At 42.1% G+C, this 23,351-nt stretch overlaps 1 protein-coding gene across 3 annotated transcripts in view; it reads left to right on the forward strand.

Annotated features, from left to right (window-relative positions):
- The first annotated feature begins 242 nt into the window (after positions 1-242).
- TWSG1 (twisted gastrulation BMP signaling modulator 1) overlaps positions 243-23,351 on the forward strand; it is a 33,780-nt gene continuing 10,671 nt past the window's right edge. For 2 of the 3 annotated variants that reach the window (XM_083187640.1, XM_083187643.1), the window contains exons 1-4: positions 243-393; positions 2,877-3,023; positions 8,092-8,191; positions 12,205-12,477. In XM_083187640.1, the coding sequence (XP_083043766.1) occupies positions 2,901-3,023; positions 8,092-8,191; positions 12,205-12,477 (496 nt within the window). In that variant the 5' untranslated portion in view covers positions 243-393; positions 2,877-2,900. The remainder of the gene's footprint in view (positions 394-2,876; positions 3,024-8,091; positions 8,192-12,204; positions 12,478-23,351) is intronic. The other variant, XM_083187642.1, reaches the window with a different exon arrangement.

A 23,351-nucleotide genomic window follows, 5' to 3' on the forward strand; every position in this document is an offset into this window, starting at 1 on the left:
TCCAGATCCAGTGCTCTCCACCAATATCACTGCTAGTGGATATACAGTAAGCACACAAGCCATGCAGTATAGCAGCTGCCCTTCTGATTGTTAGGTGTGTAAGAGGCGCTGCTGCTTTCCCTATCACTGGAGATAGAATTAATCAGACTGAAGTAATGTGTGTGATGGGAATGGCAGATAGGTGGGAGGTGCTCTAGAAACTGGCTGCAACTTTGTGTGACTAGCATATTGGGGGCTGGGATATGGCAGACCCTCCTCCTCCCTCTCTCTCCCATACGCCATCAGAGTGCAGGGAGGCTGCTGCAGCACAGAGCTGTGTAGGCTCATCCCTGCTGTAAGGAAGACTCAGTGACCCCAGGGTGAGGACTGGACACTGCACCATACAGCCAACTGGTAAGCACCTTACAGGCGCTGGGCTTGGGGGTCATGGAATGGGAGAAATGCTCTGTTATTGATTATTGGAGATGAGTTTGGAAACTATTAGGAAACCCAGTGATTCCTATTCTTCCCGTGTCAGGGGGAGAAGGGATGAAGGGGTGGATTTGTTCTACAGACATTCCTGCACTTAGTTTAGGAGAGGGGTGCACCAGCTTTACCTATAGGGACGGGAGCATCAGCAGGAATGTGCTCTTGTAATTAGTTGCACTGGTCTGTGCTGCTTAACCCATTGTTCTCCAGTGCAGTAACCCCGTCCCATACTTCACTGCTGTGCGCTGGGAATCTCGCATAGTCTGTGTGCGGGATGTGTCTGCTCATTACTGATGGCAGGGCTACATTGCATAACCTTCCTTTTGTGGTGTCTGCTACCATTCTAAAAAAACGCTTTACTAAAACTTTTATTTTTATTATTATTTAGTTTTTAAATAAGATTAAGGCATGTGAGTAAAGCTTAATAACCCTGCAAATATCAGAATAATACATATTAAACTCCCAGGTATACTACTACTAGTCTATTATACTTTACTCACCACATCTTGATTTTCATTCTAGAATGTTAAAACTGAATCTAGATTCTCTTATTTTGTACTGCAATGCAGAAGAATAGAATGATCTTTGTCAATGTTATATATGGGTGGCACAATGGACAGTATTGCTATTTTAGTGAAGCTTGTATGTTCTGCCAGTGTTTTTGTTTTTTTGAAGATTTTAGCCAGATTTTCTGTTGTCACAAACGGTGTAACCCCCCCCCCTAGGTTAATAGATTTCGTGAAATATATGGTAACTCCAATGGGGTAGGGTGGTAAAATTCGGTGTAATATATTGTAGCCATGTAAATAAAGCCTGTAGTGTATTACATTATGCAATATGTTATCATACTGTAGTAGTAGTAGTAAATATTGATCCCAATAGCCACAATTGTCGTGTGTGTGTGTGTGTGTGTGTGTGTGTGTGTGTGTGTGTGTGTGTGTGTGTGTGTGTGTGTGTGTGTGTGTGTGTGTGTGTGTGTGTGTATACTGTCGGTGTTTTATTAGGTGCTATAGGTAAAATGATCTTGTCCCACAATGAGAGGACCAACATTGAACAAGCTCATTACTATAACGTCAGTCACCAACTGGAATGTTTCCTGGTTATCGTATCTTGGTGTGGAGTAAAACTGTACTAATGAAAATGCAACATTCTATTTTTCAAAACTCTTTTGGGAACAAAATCTGAGCTTACTATCTGATTATTAAAGTGCAGATCACCCGGACTGTTACTCCACAGTAGCCTTTCACATGTCCTAGTATTCTGCTCACTAGACAGGAAGGATCAGGATAACTAGATATAGGCATCCGAACAGAAGTGATCGTACAAACTGTTTTACCCCCAAAAAATGACACGTTTACCGGTTCTGTTATTGCATGTCATTCGTAGTTTACATCTGCAAAGGAATGCTAAACAGCCATGATGTATGATGAGCGATGATGATTCTTGATCAGGACATTTTTAAGTTATTTTTAGATGCTTGGTTACTATTGTAATTCTATTAAGTCACATTGCCGGTACTTGGTGTAGCCCATCAATTTGCACCCCAATGTGGGTGCAACATAAAAAGAGCAATGTTGCAGTGGAATATGCCACCATTACAAGCCTTCAGAACATTGCATTTAATTAAATATTACTGTTAGAATGCCAGTGGTATATTGTTGGTTGTAGATGGAGTTATCCTTCAGAGAGCATTGGTGGCATGGCATGGCATGGCATGGATGGTCATCCAACAGCCACCTGCCAGGCCTCACAGTCCCTTCATCTCTGGGAGTACACCTAGCATTGTCATGTCAGCAGCTGCTGAGTTTGGTTTAGTCAATGTGAGATATTAATTCATCTATGTATTCTTCTTTTTACATTTATTAAAGTCCATGTGTTCAATTCAGATAGTGAATTCTGTGGGTTGAACCAATAATTGTGAAAAGTATTAACCCATTTGTTATCCAGCAAACAAATAAGTGATTGTGGGGGATATGTACTAAGCCAGTGGTAGCCAACTCCAGTCCTCGAGAGCTACCAACAGTTCACATTTTCCAGACAACCTAGCTGCTGCACAGGTGCACTCATTACTCACTAGCACATTTTAAATGATCCACAGGTGGCGCTAATTACTTCACTTGCGATTCTGTGAGGAGACAGCGAAAACATGCACTGTTGGTAGCTCTCGAGGATTGGAGTTGGCTACCCCAGTACTAAGCCTTGTAGAACTATTATGTGGAGATGAAGTACCTGCCAATCTGCTTCTAGTCGTGTGTTTGAAAAAGTACAGGGGTTATCTCTCTCCATTTATATTACTTTCCAAGGCTTAGTACATTTGTGTCTTTTTTTTGTTTGGGGGGGGGGGGGGGTGGATTATGGTTATAACTGTTTTGGGATGCATTTTAATGTGTTCTCTCTGCTCTCTTAAGAAGCTCTCCTATTGGCTGTAAAGAATGAAGTGCGCCCACTTCCCCATCCCAGCAATAGGAATCCTCCTCTGCATCTCTTGGATCCTGCCCATTCAGTGTTGCAATAAAGCTCTCTGCGCAAGTGATGTCAGCAAATGCTTAATACAGGTAATTTGTCATTGGTAGTGTGGGACTATAGTTGGGCTTAGCTGCTGTCCATACACACTACATTTTAGTCATTCAGTATGTGGCTTATCATCAGATAACCACTATATCATTCCAGCACAAATGCGGCCCTTTAAATGATAACCCCAAAATTGTGGATTGTTGAAATTCTCTAATTTAGGGCCCGATTCAGACCTTTTCACTTGGCTGCAGGTTAACGCCACTCCGGCGAACACCCCCAACCACCCGAATCCCCTTTGCTGTGAGTGGGTGTGTACACTTACACATCAGCTTGCAAGCTCCCACACCTAGGTAAAATCTTTTGATGCAGAGTATCTATTGAAGGATTTGTCCTCTGCAGGCAGCTGAAAGAGGCCCGGGAATTACTTTCGGCTGTGCGGTTTTCTCCAAATTGGGGACAGACCCTGATGTCATGTAACATCATCCGCCCACCCCGAGCAGACAGTGGTATGTCTGTGTTCCCTAGGGCCCACCCAATGTTTTCTGTGGGTGCGCCCACCGTTTTTGTGGGCACGCCCATGAAATGCTAGGTGTGCACTCTGAAACGCCCCCTGCTTGTCAATCACTGTGCGAGTGCCCGAGCAAATTAAAAATATCGCCGAAGGCACTGGCAGTGGGGGTCTGCATATGCTCTGACTCCCGCCATTGACAGAGGGGACAAATATATTGACGGGCAAAACATGCGCATTTTTGGACGCAGCAGGGCGTTCATTGTATAACCTGCGACTGCCACCAGGCAAAGAAAAAGAAAAATAATTTGCAAGATACAAATAGTCCCCTTGTATTATATAGTATTGGTCACTTCTATTCGTACATTGGCACAATAAATGGGCATCTTTAAAGCTGCATCCTAACACTTTGCTGAGTTTCAAACACTTCTGATAAAGCTAGATGATGTTTTTGAACAATTGCCTGATTACCGACTGATCAGAACAAAAAAATAGTTAAAATCATCAAATGTGTATGTGCTATTTTGCAGCAAAACAGAACTACGCTCCGTTGCTCTCCAGCTATTTACAGTACAGGAGAGTGTCCCAATTGATATTATAACTGATTGCATTAGGTCACTTTGTAGGTAACATTGCCAATGCAAAAGGCATTTTTTATAGCAAATAGGTTTTCCTTTTTGTTTTTGGGGGCTTTTTACCTTTGGAAGTTGATAGGAATCCAGTATATGTATCTGTGTTTGAGATAAGAGGTTGGAAAAAGATAAATAAAAGATACAGTTGGGTGGTATGCATACCTATGCTGACATTAGCTACTGACAAATAGCCATAGGCAAGTTTTTGTGCTGGAGAAAGTGAGAATGATGCTGGTCCTATTACAGCTGTCTACAGTAGAGAACTGAACAGACATAGTGGTGCCTGGCCGATGCCTAGAATTGGGGAGACGCCCAGCACTCTGTCCAATATGCCTTTAAGACTAGACTCTGTTACCACATCTGACAGAGAGCGCTGCCCTGCTGTCGTTTTGCAATTTTAGATCACAAAATTTTTGACATTTTCGGAGCTGTTGTGGCTTGCGTTTGTTTCCATTTTACTGGTGCCTCACACAGCACACAATTATTCCAAATGATTTCTCCATACACATGTATATATTACTCTAATAATACTGTGTGACCAAGACCATGGGTCAGATGCTCTAAGCTTCAAAAGTGATAAAATGGAGAGTGATAAACAGACAGCCAATCAGCTCCTACCTGCCATGTCACAGACTGTGTTTGAAAAATCTCATGCAGGATCTGATTGGTTGGTTGTTTATAACTCTCCATTTTATCACTTTTGAAGCTTAGTGCATCTGGCCCCGTAAGTGCTACGCTGATTGGTGGCAATTGTGTGTGAGGTGTAAATTTACCAGTATTTCTTTATTTAAGAGAAGCTGTGTAGTGACGCGTTCATACTTTAGCAAAGCGAAAGCACATTAACGGGTCACAGCGACTGCTTACAATGTTATGCATCCACCCAAGCGCCGCTCCCCATCGCTACTTATACTGTGGTCGAGCAGAAATCATGCGGGGGACTCTGAATTAGGCCCAATATCGTTGACGATGCTTGCTCCAGTGACTCACTGTCGTCTGTACATGGAGATAATTCTTGACTGTATTTATTACCACTTATTTATATGTAGCGCGCACAGATTCCGCAGCACTTTACAGAGACTATTTGAACATTCACATCAGTCCCTGCCCCAGTGGAGCTTATAATCTATATTCCCTACCACATGTACACGCACACACAGACATTCTAGGGTTAATTTGTTGGGAGGAAATTAATCTACCAGTATATGAGGTGTGAAAATCCTCTATACCAGGGGTGGGGAACCTTTATTGTGCCAAGGGCCGTTTGAAGGCTATATGTAAAAATGTATCTTACAAATTGTCCTGCTGCAGCTGTCCCACGCTCCGGCGGCTGCCGCTGAATAGGACTGACAGTCTCCGGCTGCTGATGATTAAGAGGAATCTCGTAAAAATTACCGACCTCACACGAGAATTCCCCTGTACGTGACTCCTGGCAAAGCCACCGGGCGGGTGGGCTGGCTACAGGGGCCGCATACGGCCCCCGGAACTGAGGTTCCCCACCCCTGTTCTATACGATAGCTTGTGAGCTGGCCTAGCAGCAAGGCACATAAGGCTTGATTTTGAGAACTTCATCTGCAACTTGGAATGATGTCCCCACTAGTATATAAACCCAGTATATCATACCTTGTGTATACATTGCTTACATGCAGCAGGATGACATTAGCATGGTAAGGGTGGACAGTGTTAGTGCCATAAAGTAATCTGAATACATTGGTGTAAATGTATGGAGAGGACAGGCAACAACAGAATCGGTCATTGAGCAAGGGACCCGTTTCCCGTTCACACAATGGAGGAGGCAGTGCTTGGAGCAGCGCCAGCTCAAAGCGCTACCTCCTCCCCCACTCCTGAGGACATCAGTGAACCAGCAATATTGCCGATTCGCTGAAGCGATCTGAACAGCGCAAAATGCAGGGTTGCACTGGGACTGAACCATTTCAAAGTCCCGGTGCAACCCTGCATTTTGCTATGTGAAAGCGGTATTTGTCAGATCACATATCCTGATTTACTGTTATCTACAAAATGGAGATTCTATATATGTATATAATATCAGAGGCTGAGAGGCTTGTGCTGATCTCTTATTGCTGGAGCTCATCACATGCATCTCATGCCCGTGGAGGACAGCAGCAGCCTCGTCATGGGAGGGTTTTTAATCAGAGGCAGTGTTGAGCCTGAGAGGTCTCCTACAGAGCAAGGCACAGATGGAGAAACAGACGTTTCGTGTGTGTGTGTGTGTGTGTGTGTGTGTATGTATGTGTGTGTGTGTGTGTGTGTGTGTGTATATGTATGTATATATATATATGTATATATATATATATATATATATATATATATATATATATATATATATATATATATATATATATATATATATTTCTCCCCCCCCCCCTGCAGTTACTTATTGGCCATTGATCCTTTAACCTGAGCCCCTTATGGGCACTTCCCATTAGAGCTTTCAGATTATCAGTCTGCTGTACATTCTAGATCCCACAAAACAACTAATAACAGCAAGTTTGTATGTACTCTCCCTCTCTGATCTATGCAGTGACATTATACACATGTATGATCTACATGCAAGGCTTTGCTGCTAATATTGCCACTTGCTTTTATCTGTTATTTTAGCGACTCTATGGACTTTACATTTATACTGCATTTACTCTGTGTTTTGACAGTGTAATATTCTCCCATGCAGTTTGTGGCCAGTAATAGCGAGAGAAAGGGCCCCCCTGACTAAAGTGACCTGGGCCCCCCCGAAGGCTTAATCCGGCCCTGCTTGACCCTGCATTGTTTGAAGTACTGACCATGGTCCTATTTTCAGTATGAGCTGCATCAGATTATAGTTCATCCTAATTGCTTATGCCACTCATCCTTTCATCAAAACCTACAGTAAATAAAATATTTATGAAGTCATTGGCATATATTCAATGCCGTGGGCGAGCGGTGACTGCGAGCAGGACTTTTTGCTCGCAGTCACCGCTCACCCTGTCAGTATTCAACTGACCCCCCTCATACGCAAATTCCCCCTCGCTCCGTTTTTTAAACGAGGGTCGAGGCTAATTACAGCGAGTTTGCTGCACTAGCCGCGGCTCTCGCAGTTTAAGGGAATCCTCGCTGTTCTGTGACGGCGAGGATTCCCCCGGAACGTTGCATAGTGCGAGCGGCCGGCGCGGGGGTTAAACTGCGAGGATCACTGGTTTTCTGTGATCCTCGCAGTTTAACCCCCTTGCCGGCCGCTCGCACCGGCATTGAATACATGCCATTGTGTAGCTTGCCCTACACTACCTTGATCCCTGTTATAGTCAGGCCAGTATACAAATATGTACAGAAGACCTATATCCTGTGGCGTAATTTACACACATCAATATAACACAGCTAATGTGTGGTTCTACGTTATTCAGAGGTTTGTATGCTACAGTATGTTCTATCTGCAAGCTATAAACTCCTCAGAATGGGACAGACAGTGCTCACTGTAGGACTGTGCCCCATCCATAGAACAGCAATGAAGCATCACAACAATCTAAACCTGGTCTAAAACTTTACTCTGCGCATTGTTAAAACACAATTAAGGAGTTGGTGTGTAAACAGAAGCTTAATGACTTCCTTTTGTGTGACCTTTCCAGACATTTGTTCAAAACTAGACCAGAAGTCTCCGCATTGCAAAGCGCTTTGCACTGTGTCTCCTGCTGAGAGCAATAATGAGGACTATGACAATCCCAACGAGCTTTGTCTATCCTGAATTTTATCCTATTATCATGTTGTAGCTACTTCTGTTTGTTACAACTGAATATAGAAAGTTTCACAAACATTATGAAATGAAACAAAGTATTTATTTTGATTTGCATATGTATGACCATTTTTTTTTTTTTTATTAAGTTACATTTGCTTGGTGGTGGTGTTTGTTGTTGTTGTTGTTATTATTATTATTATTATTATTACTATGACTTGCTTGCAGTGATTTGTACTTTGTTCTACCAGGAACTCTGCCAGTGTCGTCCTACAGATGGAAACTGCTCATGCTGTAAGGAGTGCATGCTCTGCCTGGGCACACTCTGGGATGAGTGCTGTGACTGCGTTGGTAAGTGTACCCTATAACTGTGACATTATATAATTACCCAGCAAGCTTTTAAGGCATGTCCAGGTGAGCTTTCCTGTGTTGTGTTACAGTAGCTATTGTCATCGATTTGGTTGCTGTGGGGTCAGTGTGGTCTGTTATTTATATATAGGTGAAATGATGTTTGTAGAGTCAAGTGATTGTTTTGCATGAATGCGCCTGTCTTTGTAGGGTGTGTCCAGATCGGTTATGGTATGCATCCTATACGGTCACAAGGTCGACAGGGTCACAAGGTCGACAGACAAAAGGTCAACATGGGTTTTTAATGCTTTTAGGGTGTCTATGTTGACATAGGTCGGCATGGACAAGTGTACCGTGTCCCCTCGCATGGCTCTCTGCGCTCGGCACACTATTTTATTCTCCCTCCACGCCCTAGTAGATGTTAGGGCATGAAATACCGCCTGTTGGCACATGTCGGCTGAAAATTTTGTAAAAAAAAAAATGCCTGTCGACCTTTTCCCTGTCGACCATATGACTGTCTATAATGAGTCTGGAGACCATCCAGATCACAGACCATGGGCCTTATTCTGGTTCACTCTCACAGGCAAATTCCTTCTCAAATGGACAAAACCATGTGCACTGCAGGTGGGGCAGATGTTACTTGTGCAGAGAGAATTAGATTTGGGTGGAGTTTTTCTTCAAAGTGAGATCTATATTGCAGTGTAAAATAAAAGCAGTCAGTATTTTCCCTGCACTGAAACAAAATAACTCACCCAAATCTAATTCTCTTTGCACATGTTACATCTGCAGTCCACATGGTTTTGTCCATTTGAGAAGGAATTACTTTGCCATCTATGTGGACTCCAATTAGGAATGTGAGAAAAAGTGTGCTGAGCGCAGCTAATTTGTGGTCCACGTGCTCAGGTACAAAAACTTGAAAAAAATGTCGACCTTTTGCTTGTGTCCACCTTTTGTCACTGTTGACCTACTGCATGTCGATCCTTCTGGAGTCAACCTATTGACTGTCTACATTGTCTGAGAGCTAATCCACACCTTTTGTAGGGGAAGCACATTCATTAAGGTGCAAGACGGCAGCGCTTGCAGAGACCTGAAAGTCTCTGTTCCTTCAAATGTGAGGGGTGTATTATGGGTAAAAGTGTGATCTTGTTGTGGTGCAAGAGCTTAAAGGAGATTGTGCAGAGTATATGCATTACGTGCAGGGGCTGGCTGGCAACTTCAAGGGGGATGCGGTCATTTGGTCTACAGCATGATGGTAGACAGTTATTAGGTCGACACCATTAGGTCAACATGGGTCTAGGTCGACATAGGAAAAGGTCCACATGGTTCTAGGTTGACAGGTCGTTAGTTCGCCAGTGTCTAGGTCGACAGTCAAAAGGTCGATATGGGTTTTTTCACTGTTTTTTGAACCGACATGTGCCGACAGGTGGTATTTCATGCCCTACCATCCACTAGGGAGTGGTGGGAGAATATAATAGTCTGCCAAGTGCAGCGAGCGATGCGGTGCACTTTAAACTGTGTCCATGTTGACAGTGTTGACATTCAGGTAAAAAAAACAGTGAATAACCCCATGTTGACCTTTTAACTGTCGAACTAATGACCTTTCGACCTAGAACCATGTCAACCTTTTCCCATGTTGACCTAATGGTGTCGACCTAGCGACCATCATGCTGTAGACCAAATGATACCAACCACTTCAAGACTAGGGGCAAACAGAAGTAAGCTTTGCCTTTGATGGTAAGCCCTGTAATTCATAATACAGCATTATCATGAATTAAAAATGCTGTTCTACATGGATTTGCCTGTGTACCTGGCCATCGGCCTACAGTATGACCCTCTTGTGGCACCCATAGCTGTCAGTATAGCATATATGTACATAGCAGAAACAATATCAAGTTCACTGGAAAAAAATATCCTATATTGAATAAACAAATACATCGGTTGTATGATGTACATTATATTGCAGCTGTATAAAATAGGAGTTATCCCTAATTGGTACTTATTAAAGTGGTAATATTGGAAATATTCTTAATGGGAAGTATATTCACTATACTAATATATCTGTTCTGGTCAATAGAGCACTTACTGTGGGGCCATGTCAACAGGTGTTGACATTGACACAAAAATGTCCATGTCAACTTAAACAATGTAGAACAGGGATGGCGAGCCTTTGGCCCTTCAGCTGTTTTTGAACTACACATCCCAGCATGCACTACTACCGTTCTGATTTTTGTCCCTGTAACAGGGCATGCTGGGATGTGTAGTTCAACAACAACAACTGGCGGGCCAAAGGTTCCCCATCCCTGCTTGTAGATCCATCCACACACTAATGTAAAATGCACAATACTAAAATTTCTAGTATTTAATATTCTTATATGCAAGGAAATTAATGTATGACATGCGCTCCAAGTTATTTCTGGCAAGAAACCGATCTAGAACATTCAGCTTTCCCAGCAGGAACGTGTACAGGTAGTGATGCATGACAGATCACACTCGGATAGTTTGTGATGTCTCCAGCCAGCTATGCATGATTGAATGCGTGGGTCAGACTAGAACCCGCCTTCAAGTCCTGCTGCATTGTATGTTTCTCCAGATGTGCAGAGTTATGGGCTGACATCACTGCTTACAAAAACACTGGCTGCAGCTGCACTTTCATTACACCTCCAGTAATAAACACTTCCCCTCGCCAACGTTTGTTTGATTTATTTTCTTTTGAAATAGCTCTTCACTTTTCTTTCCTAATTGAGTATGTGCACTGCGGATGATAAATTGTACAGTTGTTTACAAGGCTTTTATGACTAAGTTAGGGATATAGGTTTCGTGACCGTCCTATATAACGTCCAAAGTAATTTTTCTTCCTTTCTCTCAGAGATCAGAGCTGTCATATGTGCTGGTGTTTTCTATTGAGCACATACAGGCAGTTTGTGCTTCTGTAGCTGCTGTTGAATGAAAGATACTAGCATATCTTGTAGGTCTTGCTGGGACTTGTAGTTAAATCAGCAGGATGAGTACAGATTGTAATAAGCCTCTATTTATTTTTTGATTAGGGCTATCTTCTCAGCCAATTATATTCTCTTAGGAATGGCATACAACACTAAATCCTACAATGTAAACTGCTATGTATTAACCATAAAATAGAGGTACAATACTTTGTTTAGTAAGATAGGAGGCTGATGTTCTTGTGGTCACAACTAGAATTATTCAGTGTCTTCAAATATATTTTCATCTATTCAATTGAACCTATGCAGCAGCATACCTGATGAACCCAGAGCCTAGGGGTCATGCATATGTGCCATGTGGTTGCAGTCCCATGCTATGCATCCATGGCAGGTAAGTGGCCAATATACTGGCTGGTCTCTGGGAGAAGTGCCAGCCTGCATTGAGGCAATATATATATTGTAGGGCAGTACGGATGGTGTAATGGTTAGCATTACTGCCTCACAGCACTGAGGTCATGGGTTCAATTCCCATCATGGCTCTAACTGTGTAGAGTTTGTATATTCTCCCCGTACTTGCGTGGGTTTCCTCCGGGTACTCCGGTTTCCTCCCACAATCCAAAAATATACTAGTAGGTTAATTGGCTCCCAACAAAATTACCTCTAGAATGTCTGTGTGTGCGTGTACATGTGGTAGGGAATATAGATTGTATAGAGATTTTGTTAGGTAACTGCAAAAGCGAATCTATTTTTACTAGCAAGGTGACATTGACTTAATTCTCCTATTCCACTGTAGAGTGTCATGCAGGTACTATAGTTTATTATTTTTAGAAACCTTGCTGTACTTTGCCTGTTTTATCTTTTTTTTTTTTTTTTTTTAGAGCTGCTGATAAATGTAAATAAAATCTGTATTACACAGAAATGAGACGTAGTCATCATCCTGTTACATATAATATCCTTTACCATTGTAGAAAATGTTTGCTTAAGTTATGATTCTTTTCAATACAAATATTCATGTTAGCATATTACATTATAGCAGAATGTAATCAGGAAATAAGACCGATCTTTAATTCGCCCTTTTAGGAATGTGCAATCCAAGGAACTACAGTGACACTCCCCCAACTTCCAAGAGCACAGTGGAAGAACTTCATGAGCCGATTCCATCTCTGTTCCGGGCACTGACAGAAGGAGATACCCTGAACCAACTGAGCTGGAACATTGTGTCCTTCCCAGTGGTAGAGGAGCTCTCGCATCATGAAAACCTGGTCTCCTTCCTGGACACAGTAAATCAGCAGCAACAGCAGAATGTGTCTGTCCCACAGAGTGGAGTCCGTGTGTCGCACACCAGTGAAAAAGGTATTTCAAGGCAGCTACTTTATTGAGAGTTTTGTTTTGAAGTTCTTCATTCCCTAATGCTGCTTTCACACCGCAAAACCTGCTTAGACCAGGTATTTAAAACGGGTCAGAGCAAGTTTAACCCCTTTCACATCGCATGTAAATACCTGGTCTAAAGCAGGTTTGCAGTGTGAAAGCAGCATCAGACTGAGCGAAATCCAACCGGCTTCAGTTCAGTGCCCACACCGTCAGACTTCCCAGCTTCCTACTTCGCCATTGGCTACAACGCCAGCTAGGCAGCTGCTGATTGGATGATAACCCTCCCCTGTATGTACAGATAATTATCTAATGATTAGGTTGGTGTTTTTAACTGCGTCTAGGTCCTGTCCCAACTTAGCATTACTACTAGTACTCCGCCACCACCATCATCTGCCGTCATAAACTGTTCTAGTATGCCTGCGTGTTTCCTGGTCCCTAACACATGTATACGCCGGTAACAGGGGCACCTTCTCCCTCCTCTCCGGCGGTGACCCCGGCTCGCTCTCCGGATGGGGATCTGACACTCGTTGGTTGCTGAAGGTAAATGGGGGAGGGATACTACCCCCCTCATCCCCCAGTACCTGAGGCAGGGTACACTGAGCATTAGCTGGTCCTCTCTGAGCCAGCGCCGTGCATTTTTAATGAGCCGGCCGCTCATTACATATGTACATATGTAATGAGCGGTCGGCTCATTAATATGCATGGCGCTGGGGACCAATAGTGTTCACTGCTGCCTGGGTACCGTTTCAGACAGGTAGGACCCGGCTTTTTTACCGTTTTAAAATGCCAGTTATTTTAAAACAGTAAATTCACTCTTGACCTTTCAGACTGCACATATTACCATTTTGAAACTGTAAAAAAAACGGCAATATACCAGTTAATATGTGCAGTCTGAAAGGGGCATATAAGAGGTTTTTGTACAATTATTTGGCTTCTTTATGGAATTTAAAAGAATATTCAACTTTAGATTATTTCCTACTAGCTGGGGTACCCAGCAATGCTCAAGTTTGGTTGTGCAATTAGTATTACTTGAACTCTCTCCTTTTGTTTTAAGCGTAACTGCTCGCCAAGCCCATGGTGTGACCAGCATGCATCTGTCCATGGTGGACTCCTGGATCTGATTTTTTTTTTTTTTAACCCTATTTCCTCTACCCCCTTTATGTTATGCAACTCTGCCATATCTTGCATTCCATAATAAGTACATTCTCAAACATCCAATGCGTTTCGTCTTTAAGACTTCCTTAGGGGCATAGCACAAATAATTTGTACAGTGATCTTATAGGACATCTGTTATCATCCTTAATGAATGTGCGTAATATTAAATCTTTAATATCCTATGAAAGAGGGTCTAAAAAATAAAGATTTTTTTTTTTCAATGAAGATAACATAAAATTAATCAGAAATGCACTCTATACATTATTAAAGTGGTAAGTGACTATACTAGCTGCAAACGGCAGTTTTTTTAAGTAATATCTACATCGGTGTATACAGGCCCTTTTCCAGCCACCGTCACTCCAGTATTCTAATGCTACATTGTGTTTTCTAAGCACATTAGAAGACTAATGTATAATTAGAAAGCCCTTGTGCAATTATGTTTGCACAGCTGAAAATGGGTTTGCTCATTATAGAAGCTATAAAACTGGCCTTCCTATGAGCTACTTGAGTATCTGTACCATCACATTTGTGGTTTCAATTATACTCTCAAAATGGGCAGAAAAATAGAACTTTCATGTGAAACTGAACTGTCTATTCTTGCTAGTCCATGCGAAAAATTGCCAAGAACCTGAACATTTCCTACAACAGTGTGTACTGCTACCTTCAGAGAACAGCACAAACAGACTCTAACCAGAGAAGAAAGAGAAGTGGGAGGCCCCAGTCCAAAACTGAGCAAGAAGACCAGTGCATTATAGTCTTTAGTTTGAGAAATAGACGCCTCACAGGTCCTAAACTGGCAGCTTCATTAAATGGTACCTGCAAATCGCCAGTGTCAACGTCTACAATGAAGAGGAGACTCTGGGATGCTGGCCTTCTTGGCAGAGTGTCACCAAAAAGCCATATCTGAGACTGGCCAACAAAAGGTAAAGAATAATATGGGCAAAAGAACACAGACATTAGACAAAGGAATATTGGGGAAAAAAGTGTTATGGACAGATGGGATACGGTCGGTTGGTCGACCTAAAGATGGTTGAGAGTCATTAGGTCGACATAGTGCAAGGTTGGCATGGTCTAGGTCGACATGGGGTTTTTCACAGTTTTTTGAGCCAACGTGCTGACAGGCAGTATTTCATGCCCTACCATCCACTAGGGCATGGTGGAAGAATAAAATAGTGTGCAGAGAGGCACCGTGCCCGAAGCATGGCGACCCCATGTTGACCTTTTGGCTGTCTAACTAGACCATGTCGACCTAATGACCCATCGACCATATGATCCATACTCGGACAGATGAATCAAAGTATGAAGTGTTTGGATAACACAAAAAAAAACATTTGTGAGACAAAGAACAAGTAAAAAGATGCTAGAAGAGTGTCTGACCCCATCTGTCAAGCATGGGCGAGGTAATGTGATGGTCTGGGGCTACTTTGGTGCTGGTAAAATGAGTGATTTGTACAAGATAAAAGGGATTTTGAATAAGGAAGGCTGTCACTCCATTTTACAATGCCATGCCATACCCTGCAGACAGCACTTGATTGGAGACCATTTCCTCCTCCAACAGAACAATGGCCCCAATCACACCTCCAAATTATGTAAGAAATATTTAGGGAAGAAGCAGGCAGCTGGTATTCTGAGTGTATATAGAGTATCTGAGTATATATAGAGTGACCAGCGCAGACACCAAATGTCAACCCCGTTGAGCTGTTGTGGGAGCAGCTTGACTGTATGGTACGCAAGAAGTGCCCATCAAACCAATCCAAATTGTGGGAGGTGCTTCAGGAAGTGTGGGGTGAAATCTCCTCAGATTACCTCAACAAGTTAACAGCTAGAATGCCAAAGGTCTGCAATGCTGTAATTGGTGCAAAAGGAGCATTCTTTGATGAAAGAAAAGTTTGAAGGACAAAATTATTTAAAATCAATATTTCTAACCTTGTCAATGTCTTGACTATGTTTTATTCATTCTGATGGTTATATACATCCCATGATGCACTTCTCTTTAGCCAGGAGAACCAGGGTCTATGCGAAAGACTACCTGGAAATCGATTGGTGATGTAATGAGTGGTGTAATGGGTCTCAGATAGGATTGTTACAGCTCTCAGTGGTTTTAACCAGGAGTAGTAGGACTTCACTTCTTTATAGATTACTTATAGGATGATGTTAAACTATAAAGTCTTGATTGGTTTCTTATATGGATCTTGTGTATATTGTGGAGTAATGTGCACTAACAGGTATAAACAAAATGCACATATGCTGCTGCATAAAAAAAAAAAAAAGCTATTTGCACCTGGTTGCTGGGAGCAGGGCTGAAAGCAATGTAACTGCAGTCAGCTCTGTAGCAGGTATTCAATGCTGTTTGCGAGTGGTGACAGCGAGCAGGGCTACCTGCTCGCTGTCACCACTCACCCTGACAGCATTCAACACAGCCTCCGCATCCGCCAATTCCCCCTCGCTCCGTTTTTTGAGCGAGGGGGAATTGGCGGATGCGGCTCCAGAAGCAGCGAGACCCGCGGCTAAAAACTGCGAGTTTTCTGCAGCAGCCGCGGGTCTCGCTGTTTTGGGGAATTCTCGCCGTCCTGTGACGGCGAGGATTTCCCCAGGACGTTGAATAGAGCGAGCGGCCGGCACGGGGGTTAAACAGCGAGGATCGCTGGTTTTCAGCAATCCTCGCTGTTTAACCCCCTCGCCGGCCGCTCGCTGCGGCATTGAATACCCCCCACGTGTATCTTCTGTCTCAAGACTCCTCTGGTGGCTCTGATGGGCACTTTCTCAAGAGCCCTTGAGCCACAAGCATGGCTAATTGTACATCCTTTGATATATTTGGAGGTAAATAACAGTTATTTAGGGTCAGTTGCCCAGCACCTCTACTACTACATAAGGAGCTAACATTTCTGGATATCCGGCACTCCATATATACTACAAAGTGGAACTACAAATGTTATTGGCTTGTTTTATATGCAGCAGTATCTGTTTTGTTCTTGCATATTTTACATACAGTATATTACGGAACATTTTATCTTGGTTTTTATTAGCGCTCATTTACTCCTTTTACTGAATGAATCTTGTGCAGTCAAAAAATTATTTTTATGTTTTTAATTGATAAATAGAAATGGTATATACACTGAATCTACGTGAGGACAGGAGCCCAAGTGCTATGTAGCTTCAGTAAAAATCTGTCCTACAATGTTAGGCCGTTAAAATATTGAATAATTTCTAATTTTGTAATAGTGGAAGTTTTATCAAAGCATGGCGATAAGTACAGACCAATCAACTCCTGTCATTTTTTTGAACCACAACCTGTATCAAGACAGAAGCTGGTTGGTACTTTATCTCTCTCCACACATTGTTACATCTCCGTGGTCCATGGATAACACCGTTAATGCTAGTGAGGTTTGAGGTGAACCTATACCTTATGGAATATATTTTCCTGGAAATTTTGCTGTCTTTGTTAAGTTATGCTTTTATACAAATTCATATTTAGATGTTTGCTATCCGTTATTCCTACTGTTGGATTCCCATAGCAAAGAATTTAGATGCTGACTTATCATTGAAGCTGCCTTTTACAGAGTTCTTGTCCTAGCCCAGGGGTTACCAAACTTTTTGGAATCACGGCGCCCGAGAGCATCAAAATATTTTTAAGGCACCCCTAGGCCAAATGCTTCTTATCGAGAAATTAAGTGCATTGTGTTTTATATATGTCACAGTTATGTGGTGAGGGACAGGATTTGCTCCTGTTTGTCCATATATATTATGATTGGCAGCCACAAGCACTGGTTTTGCCTGGTACATTGACCATAAATAATATGAATTGATCCTGGTCCACTAACCCAAAGCACCCCTGCAAGTGTCCTGAGGCACCTCAGGGTGCCTAGGCACACAGTTTGGGACCCACTGTCCTAGCCAATGGAAGTTGCTTTTGTTGTGCAATATTATATTACCTGCATACCCCCTATCAGGGCTGTTGTGATATCAATGGAACCTGGCTACTGGAGCATATGTCAAAACCGGTAGGCCCCTACGTGAATGTAAAAAAAAATATATATATATGTTGTGAAGCTATGCCATGCTCTGAGCTTCTCCAACAGGCCCAGGGTAGGTGATTTGTACCCCTCATTCTGCACCTATGGCCACTACATCACCTGAGACTTTTATCATTTTAACAAGACTTGTTTGGTGTCTAGATAATTTCAGTACATTACCATCCATTACCAAATAGTATTTGTTGGAACTGCGATAAAGCAAAACACAGGCCTTTCTGGCTAGTGTTGAAAACACAAATATTCTACTGACCTATATGCAGTAGAACACCCTACACTATACAGAGCATTTTCAAGACCAGTCTACAATACAGGTAAACTTCTGTTGAGATCGGAATCTTCCTTGTTCTCACTGTATTGTATATTCAGGGAGAATAGTGACCGATATACTAAGCAGAAAGTGTTTCGAGTGTCTGATGTATAAGAAAACATCCTACTAATTTATTTACAGTACATAAAGCATTCGCGACCATTGTGCAACATAAGTTGTTCAGGTGATGTACACTCACTCCTGGACTCAATCTCAAGTTCAAGAACTGCCATTCTGCCTTCTGGACAAATCTGGTCACTACCCCTTTTGTGGAGATTCACCACCAAACCCACAGACAACCCCTGATTCTTTATTGCCATCCGGATATCCCCAGGTGAAATTGGGCACCACCTACCACCACAAGCAAGGACATTGTACCATCACCTTGCGGTACCATTGTGTTTCCTCCAGCGGCATCAGGGACACCGCATCACCAGAGAGGACCCTTGGGCTACTCGGGAATCCATTTCCGGACCAACATACAGTCACCTCCAGCGGTCTAACATCTGAAGACCCCACTACTAGAGAGGACCTGTGATACTCTTTCCACCTCCCCCATTCATGGACAGTGACCCACCATCCAGTCTGTTGGTTATGTGCATGCACCCCTTGTTTAATTACTCAGTTAGTGGTATACACCATTAATTCTTCCAGGAGTGTGCATAATTGTATTTTTGTTATTTATTTTAATATAAACCTGTTTTTTACCAATGGTTGTGGGTATTTCATTGTAGTGAAGAGGCGCTGTTCTTTATCTTTTTCTTGGTGCAATATTATTAGGGTCTGACTACCCCTAAATTGAACAGCAGTCTCATTTAGAGGATCAGCTCTTAAAAAGGCGCCCTTGTCTTTGTCTCTCATAGAAAAAGACCTCGTTGATATAAATAATGAGAATAGGTGAGTTCATGATTAATGTTACTCACTAACGTCAGAATGATACATTAGGGTGTAAACAGTCCCAGCTAGTAAACGTTAGGCCAGGAGAAGTAGGAAACGTTATAATACAAACGTTACGGACAGATTGATACATCTGCCCTATTATCGGAAGTGATTATGTTCTCTGTATTGCTGTAGTTACTATTAAGAAGGAGCCTGTAAAAACTTACCAAGATGGGTAGGTACCGTTTTATTTTATTTTTTATTGTCTTGAGTTGTTTAATGTAATGAAGGGAAGACTAGTATATTTTATTGCACAGATCTAAATGCTTAGTTGTGAAATCCTGCAACTACACATCAGTAATTATTAGGATTTGTGTTTGCTTCTCTATTTGTACAAATTATGATTCTGCACAACAGACGAGCAGTAGTCACTGAAACAGCAACTTTATTATGAAGTCCAATCCCCCTAATTGTAATAAGGATCAGTCCGCAGTCCCGCTACTGACTGATTCTAACTATTTTAAACTCTTGGTGTCAATATTCCAGTAAGAGACGACTGTGTGCCAACATAAGCTGACATGTGCTGCTTCCTGTACTCTACCTTACCACAACAGTTTGTAAAAAAGTCCAGTTTTGTTTGGCAAAAGGGGTCTAACTGGGGGTCTAGGCACACATATGGCATATGTCCAAATGTCAGTTTTTACAGTGTGGTGAAGGAAGGAGCAGGAATGTCAACCAAATCTGTGCTCAAGTGAATAATATTATTTGATATTGTAATGTCTGATTTTAGAACATTCTGCACTGGAACCCCAAATTTACAGTCTCAGGTTTTTTCTTTCTTTCCTGCTGTTTCCCTTACAGCACCATAGTGTTCTTTAGTACACTAAAAATGCTTTCACTGCAATTGTGCTGTATTGTAAGAGCATTTTTCTCTGTGGAATAGAACACTCCTTGCTGACAAAAGCAAATGCTGTGATAAGGTGTTACCTTGGCATTAGTCAGCTAATGTTATATTTACCTTAAATGCAGTGTGACCCAATTGTATGAAACTGAAGTGTAGCCAATGAGAATGATAGTTGCTTTCAAACCACAAATTACAGTGCAGTGAATTATTTCCTTAAAATTATTTTGCTTGTTATTTATAGAACACCTACATTAAGCAGTGTTGTACAGAGCATATTTAGTCAATTACACCAGTCCCTGTCTCACAGAGCTCATAAACTACACTATATGGTAAAAATTGCCAATTGAGCCTCCGGCATATGTTTAGAGTTAGTTTTAGGTATGTGGATTAGTAGATTGACGATGTCTATGTAGGCAATCAACTATTTTCTGGTCGGCATAATGACTGTTGAATTCTACATTGTCACTCTTATCATCTGCATACCACAAAAGAGCCTGAGAAATAAAAAATATAATTAAAAAACAATTGGCTTCCAACAAAATGAACCTTAGAATGTGTGTGTACATGTGGTAGGGAATATAGATTGTAAGCTCCACTGGGGCAGGGACTGATGTGAATATTCAACTATACTCTGTAAAGCGCTGCGGAATATGTGTGCACTATATAACTGGTAATAAATAAAAAGAACATGTGTAGAAAGGGCTAAGGTTAGAGTCAAACTGATGAGACCAGTGCAGTGGGCCAGTAATCCTAAACACTGTGGCGCCATGCTGCATAAAAAGGTTACTTTTTTTTTTTTTAAACCCTATGATATGAACAAAATTAAGGTGCATGCTCTCTTCAGATTTGCCTATTTTACCATCCTGTTATCAGCCTGAAAGTGGATTGATATGTACAGTGCTACTAGCGATTCATACTGTCTATTCTTATGCAATATAATGGCTTGGAGGCTCTAGGTAAGTTTGGGCTATTGCTGCTCCGCTAATGGGGCTGCAGCTCCAGGCTCTCCTCATATCCATTATAAATTACCCTTGCAAAATGGCCGCCCCCTCACAGCAGATGGTAACCTCCTCCTATATATTTTAATCCCAGCGGCGGCACTCAGAAATAAATCAATATAGAAACCAGCAAGACGCCAACGTTTCAAATGTATTTCACATTTCTCATCAGGGCAACAATATACATTAAAAACACTCACCATTTATTCAAGTTCCTGCCATCACCAAACCATCCTCCTGTGGCTGCTCCCGACCACCTCCGTGGTCGCACCCAGAACTAGTCACCTGGTGCACCCTGGTACTACATTGGAAAGACCGACTGCCAATGTAAAGTACGGATAGCGCAGCACAGGCAAGCCATCCGTGCGGCAATTTTGGCAGGACTCAGTACACAACCCATTGCTAGGCACTATTCTGAAGTGGGACATTCCCCCACCGCACTACGACATATGATAATTTACCATCTACCTCCCCTGGACAGGGGTGGCAATAGGTCAAAACTTTTATTGCAAAGGGAGGCTAAATGGATATTTATGGTAGACAGTCCCCGTGGACTTAATGAGAACATGGGGTTGCATTGTGCCGCCGCAGTCCTGCAGCCACCTGTCCTCTATGTCCGCCAGTCCTCTGGGGTAAGTGGGTGGGTGGCAGAAGAAGCAGCTCCCAGCTTGCAGATCCGTCCTGGGCATGCCCATTTGTGGTATAGCCGGGCTTCTTACCTGAGGCCAGCTTGTAAATTGCTGTATAAGGCTATTTTAAGAGAAGAGCTTTTTCTTTCAGAGAGGTTAGAAATCCAGCCAGCAAGATTATAAACACACTAGCAATTTCTCTGATAGCATTTTGTGTACATGTGTAGTTTCAGCGATGAATCCCAGTTGTAGCAATCCTAAAACATTAACATTTTTAAATATTTATTTTGTCAGTTTAGCGGCTGAAAACCAGGTGCAGAGTTTTATACTCAGATCTTTCTATCATTTGCAGTTTATATTTAGTTTGTACTTTGTGCTGATTTCAATAACTGATTATGTTCTCTGTATTTGCTAAATATACAAGATTAGCATTCTACATTTTTCTAAAAGATACATTTCTGTTTTGGGTGAAGGTAAATAATGATACTGATTAGTTGCTGAGGTACAATGGTTCTCATCCTGTGGCTTCCATGACATCCTTAAGTCCTGCCATGCTGTCCTGTATTTTGGGGCATTGACACAAATCTGTTTTATGGTGTGTACACACTGTGAGATAATAGCAGATTTTGACTGACTTAAGATGTACTTTTAGTTTTTCACTATATTGCTATTTGATCTTAGGCCAAATACATTCTACAGGCAACATAGTCAAGATAGACTTCCCTGCACAGTCTAATTGGCCATGCGATACCGATGCTGTGGGGCCACGCATCAGGGTAACATCGGGATCACATGTAGCTGAGCACTGTGCGATTTGAACTACTTTAACTTGCTTTGCGCTTTTGACTTTAGTCAAGATGGATAACAAAAAACGAACTATGTGTACACAGCTTAATGGTGTGTCCACATGGGCCAATCCGTCAGCCTCCAATATCGAGTCGATATCCTACTCAAGCAGTGTATCCCAGTTTGTACAAAAGGTGTATATTCGGAGTACTATTTACTACATATCTAGCAGCGCGATACACACCACATTTTGTCTTTCCTCCAAAGATACCCCCAGAGACTGACCTTTTACTAATGTTAGTGGCAGAGGGTCTCACATAAAAATATGCAGGTCCTAATTAAGACAATGGCAATGAGAGGTATAGGGGTGGAATAAGAGACATGAGAGCAATATGGATGGACAAATGACCTATGAGAGAAATGGAGATATGAGGCTGACTATGAGAGAGGTGTAAGGGTGAAATGAAGGTGCTATGAGGAAGCAATTTGCAAAATATTTGATGGGCTATGTTTGTGTATAATTCAGTATTTTCTCTATTATACCCCTTTTCCACAAGCAGAAATAACCCGGTAATTTCCGCGGGGACGAGCATCAACCCAGGTTTTCTGCTAGTGAAAATGCTCTCTTGTCAAATAACCCGGTTTGGATTCCCCTGCAATCTAACCCAGGTAATTTTCAGTGTTAAACCCAGGATGCTACCGGATTCAAAGGGTAGAGGAAATGTTCCCAACCCAGTATATTTGAAAAAAAGCTAACTGGAGCTTCTAGAGTATTTTTATGTTCATTTTGTACATGTTTGTGTACTTTCTACATGTCTAGGTACACCAATGGCTCAGGTATACTGCAAACAACAGTTTTCACAAAAGTTTTACATATTTTGTGTGAAAATACTTTTGAAAAGGTTTCATAAGCACAAACTGTTTCTAATAAATATTTTGTGGTCTCTTCTTTAATCAGGAAATGTTTTCTTTAAAGGTGGCTCTTTTGGGTAATGGTGGCCCTGTTTTGTGACCTTCCCCTTGGTAAAGCCCTTTAAAAAGGCCTTTTCTTATGTAATCTATAAGAAAAAGCAGGCCTTACCTGGGTTAAGTGTAAACAGTGCTGATCTGGCAATTTACCCGGTAGCACTGCAGTGGAAATATGTCTTAAACCCAGGTCCAACC

This window comes from Crinia signifera, chromosome 5, assembly GCF_055691185.1.
Source record: "Crinia signifera chromosome 5, ASM5569118v1, whole genome shotgun sequence".
NCBI lineage: Eukaryota > Metazoa > Chordata > Amphibia > Anura > Myobatrachidae > Crinia > Crinia signifera.